General features: G+C 44.5%; 1 protein-coding gene across 1 annotated transcript; it reads left to right on the top strand.

Moving 5' to 3' along the window:
• Positions 1-253: 253 nt before the first annotated feature.
• LOC114616302 (pyrethroid hydrolase Ces2a-like) lies at positions 254-3177 on the top strand. The gene is made up of 7 exons (XM_028761788.1): positions 254-354; positions 629-769; positions 881-961; positions 1212-1356; positions 1750-1887; positions 2297-2369; positions 2773-3177. Exons 2-7 carry the CDS (start codon positions 638-640, stop codon positions 2957-2959), a joined length of 756 nt encoding a protein of 251 aa, XP_028617621.1. The 5' UTR covers positions 254-354; positions 629-637; the 3' UTR covers positions 2960-3177.
• Positions 3178-3433: the final 256 nt, after the last annotated feature.

Raw genomic sequence — 3433 nt, 5'->3', positions numbered from 1 at the left:
GAGAGAGAGAGAGAGAGAGAGAGAGAGAGAGAGAGAGAGAGAGAGAGGTAACAACAAGACAATATGCAGGTAGAATATTCTTTCCAGCTATCACCTCTGAACAACATAAAATGTAAAAACTTTCACTTCCTCCATTCATACACAACAAACACTAGGATGTGGTATTTAGGGATAATAACTTCTAGGAGAATCACAGAAACTCTCCTCCCTGCTAGTAGGGATAAGGTAACCATTATCTATCTGTTCCATTTACAGACAGTAGCCAACCTATCTGGATGTGGGGCTCCAGACTCAGAAGCCCTGATACACTGCCTGCGAGCAAAGAGTAAACAAGAGATCCTGGCTATTAACCAGGTTGGGAGAAATGTGTGTCTTGGAGGACCTGATGAACAGAATGTGGAATTGCCATTACTTACAATTCAAATATGCTAATTGATCTCCATGGTTTGGTGTCCTTTCAGTACAATGTGCAAAAAGAACAAAACAATCTAACTATCATGTAAAGTTCTTCCTAGAGTGTGCATAGAACCCTGGCATGAGATAGGATATAGGAAATTGTTGTGGATAGTCATGGGAATTAAAAAGTTTATATGATTGATCTTCTGCACTAACCGTCAATGCTGTGTAGGTCTTCAAGATGATCCCTGGTGTTGTGGATGGGAAATTCTTTCCCAAGCATCCTCTGGAGCTGATGGCCTCTAAGGATTTTCATCCTGTACCCAGCATCATTGGTATCACCACAGATGAATGTGGCTTAGCTGTTCCCAAGGTGAGATGTAGTTCTAATCCCCTGAGAACACAATGGTGGGTACTCTGAACTCAGAGATACCGTGATGTAGTTCCATACCATCCAATACTAAAGACTATTCTCTGCCTCCAGTACATGGGCATTGACCATATCATAGAGAAAATAACCAGAGAGACTCTGCCAGCTGTTCTGAAGAGCATTGCATCACAGACGGTGAGAGAGACCTTGGTTCCTGTCCTGGTAGAGAAGGTTCCTGTATATTTTTCCCAGATGACATCCCCAAAAATAAAGTGTGAGTGTGTGTGTGTGTGTGTGTGTGTGTGTGTGTGTGTGTGTGTGTTTCTCTGGGGAATCAATGAAAATCTTCTTCTTTTCCCCTACACCCCGTTTTATTGCTGGCCACATTCATTAATTACAGGCTGCTGCCTCCTGTCCTCATTCTTCCTGATTGCTTCTGGTACAGATGCTACCTTCAGAATGTAGTGACCTGTTAATGGAAGAGTACATGGGGAACACTGAGGACCCAGAGATCCTTCAAGCACAGTTCAGAGACATGCTGGGGGACTTCATGTTTGTGATCCCTGCTCTCCAAGTGGCACATTTCCAGCGTGAGTACATCTGGGACAAGAGCAATGACAGGGAATGGTCAGATCTATGGGACCCAGGTGAACTCTCCAATGTCCAGTCCAGGCACATGTTTTTGTTATGGGTCTTATGATAGGCAGCTTTCTCTGACTAAATCTAAGTCTAGTGTAAAGGCTGGTATACTATCCAGGGCTATAAGAGGAAACATGTTACTTACCCTCAGTGTCTTATCACCTACTCAGCCTGCAATGTCAGGGTCTCTGTTTAACAAAGGTTTCCCATGTCCAGTAATCCAGTCTGGATCTCACCACTCAAATGTGATTCCAGATAAGTATAGAGCAAGGTTTCTTATCAATAAAGGTTGGGCAGATAAGTTCCATATGAGAAATCATGTCAACATGTGTCCTCCCTTCCAGGTTCCCACACTCCTGTGTACTTCTATGAGTTCCAGCATCTGCCCAGCTTCATCAAGGATGCCAGGCCATCCCATGTGAAGGCGGACCATGGTGATGACCTTCTGTTTGTCTTTGGCTCCTATTTTGGTGGCATGAATCGTGAGTCTTTCATGTTTTCCTAGAGCTAAATGGAGCATCAAATGAATTCCTGAGGGATTATTGAGCTCTCTGTCCAATTGGGAAATTGCGAGTCTGGGAGGAAACAGGAGAAGTGTTGCACGTATCAGAGCTTTACATAAATTCCCAGACTGCTCCCCCTAAAATATTCTAGAGTTAGAATATAAGCCCTTCCTAGTTTGGCTTGTACTAGAAGGAATGAGAACACAACACTGTAGAAATGAACCTGAGAATCATCAAGTAGTGCTTTTGATCAATCTTGTATTCAGAGTGGGAAGAAAGAGGGAATAAACCAGGTTTAGGGTTTGGACTTGGGATGTGATTTCTGTAGGAGACCATGAGTTGGCACCTGTATGAGGAGGATAACACTTGGTTCTCCTTCTGTCTGCAGTTCCAGTAACTAAGGAGGAAGAGCTGTTAAAAAGGAGGATGATGAAGTACTGGACCAACTTTGCCAGAAATGGGTGAGAATACTTCCCATTCTCAACCTTGTTACAGTAGGGTCTAATGTGTGCACCATTAGTATGCATGTGTCCTTAATTACATGATAGTCTTCAGCTCAGGGCACACTCAGGCAGATACCTTCTAGCTGTCATTTACAGTTCATCCCAGTGACTGGGTGGGTGAGTCACACTATTGTGGTACTGTCCTTTATATTGTACCTCTGACAGGGAGACACAAAACTAGTCAGCAGGCCTTGCTACACATGCAGTAGACACTGGTGGTGACACTTGTATCTATATCAGTACACCAGACCATCTGTTCCCTGAGGCCCTTGGTCTGCTTATCCACTGCTTTCACCAAATATGAGCTTCAGGCTTTGAGGGAGAGACCTTCACTCTTCCTTGCTGGCTGCCATATCCACAGAAACCCCAACAGTGAGGGTCTACCCTACTGGCCTGTGTTTGACCAAGATGAGCAGTATCTGCAGCTGAACACCCAGCCTGCTGTGGGCCGAGCCCTGAAGGCCAGAAGGCTGCAGTTCTGGACCAAGACTCTGCCCCAGAAGATCCAGGAGCTAAAGAGTTCTCAGGACAAGCATGCAGAGCTGTAGTGTCCTATGTAAGGAAAGGTGTGTGATGTTGAAAGCAGATGGGGTAATTCTGAAGTTACAAAGTCCATTGATCTATAATCATTTGATTCAACAAGAACATAAGCATTTCTAAATTGGACATTTGCTCTTTCAGACATGTATGAAAACCACTCTGTGTTATTCCTTATCATTGTGGACAAACTTTCATGAGAGTCAATAAAAGCTCTCATAACAGTGTGGATGTGTGAGCCCCAAAGTACTGCTATCTTCTTTAACCCTTCACCAGACTAGGCTCCTCTTTCCTTCCTTCCTTCCTTCCTTCCTTCCTTCCTTCCTTCCTTCCTTCCTTCCTCCCTTCCTCCCTTCCATCCTTCCATCCTCCCTCCCTCCCTTTCTTCTTCCTTCCTTCCTCCTCTACCCTCACTCCCCCTCTCCCTTCCTTCCTTCCTTCCTTCCTTCCTTAGTTCCTTCCTTCTTTTTCTTCCTTCCTTCCAT

This window comes from Grammomys surdaster, unplaced genomic scaffold (genome assembly GCF_004785775.1).
Source record: "Grammomys surdaster isolate TR1022 unplaced genomic scaffold, NIH_TR_1.0 315309, whole genome shotgun sequence".
NCBI lineage: Eukaryota > Metazoa > Chordata > Mammalia > Rodentia > Muridae > Grammomys > Grammomys surdaster.
This window is presented reverse-complemented; position numbering and strand designations above follow the sequence as displayed.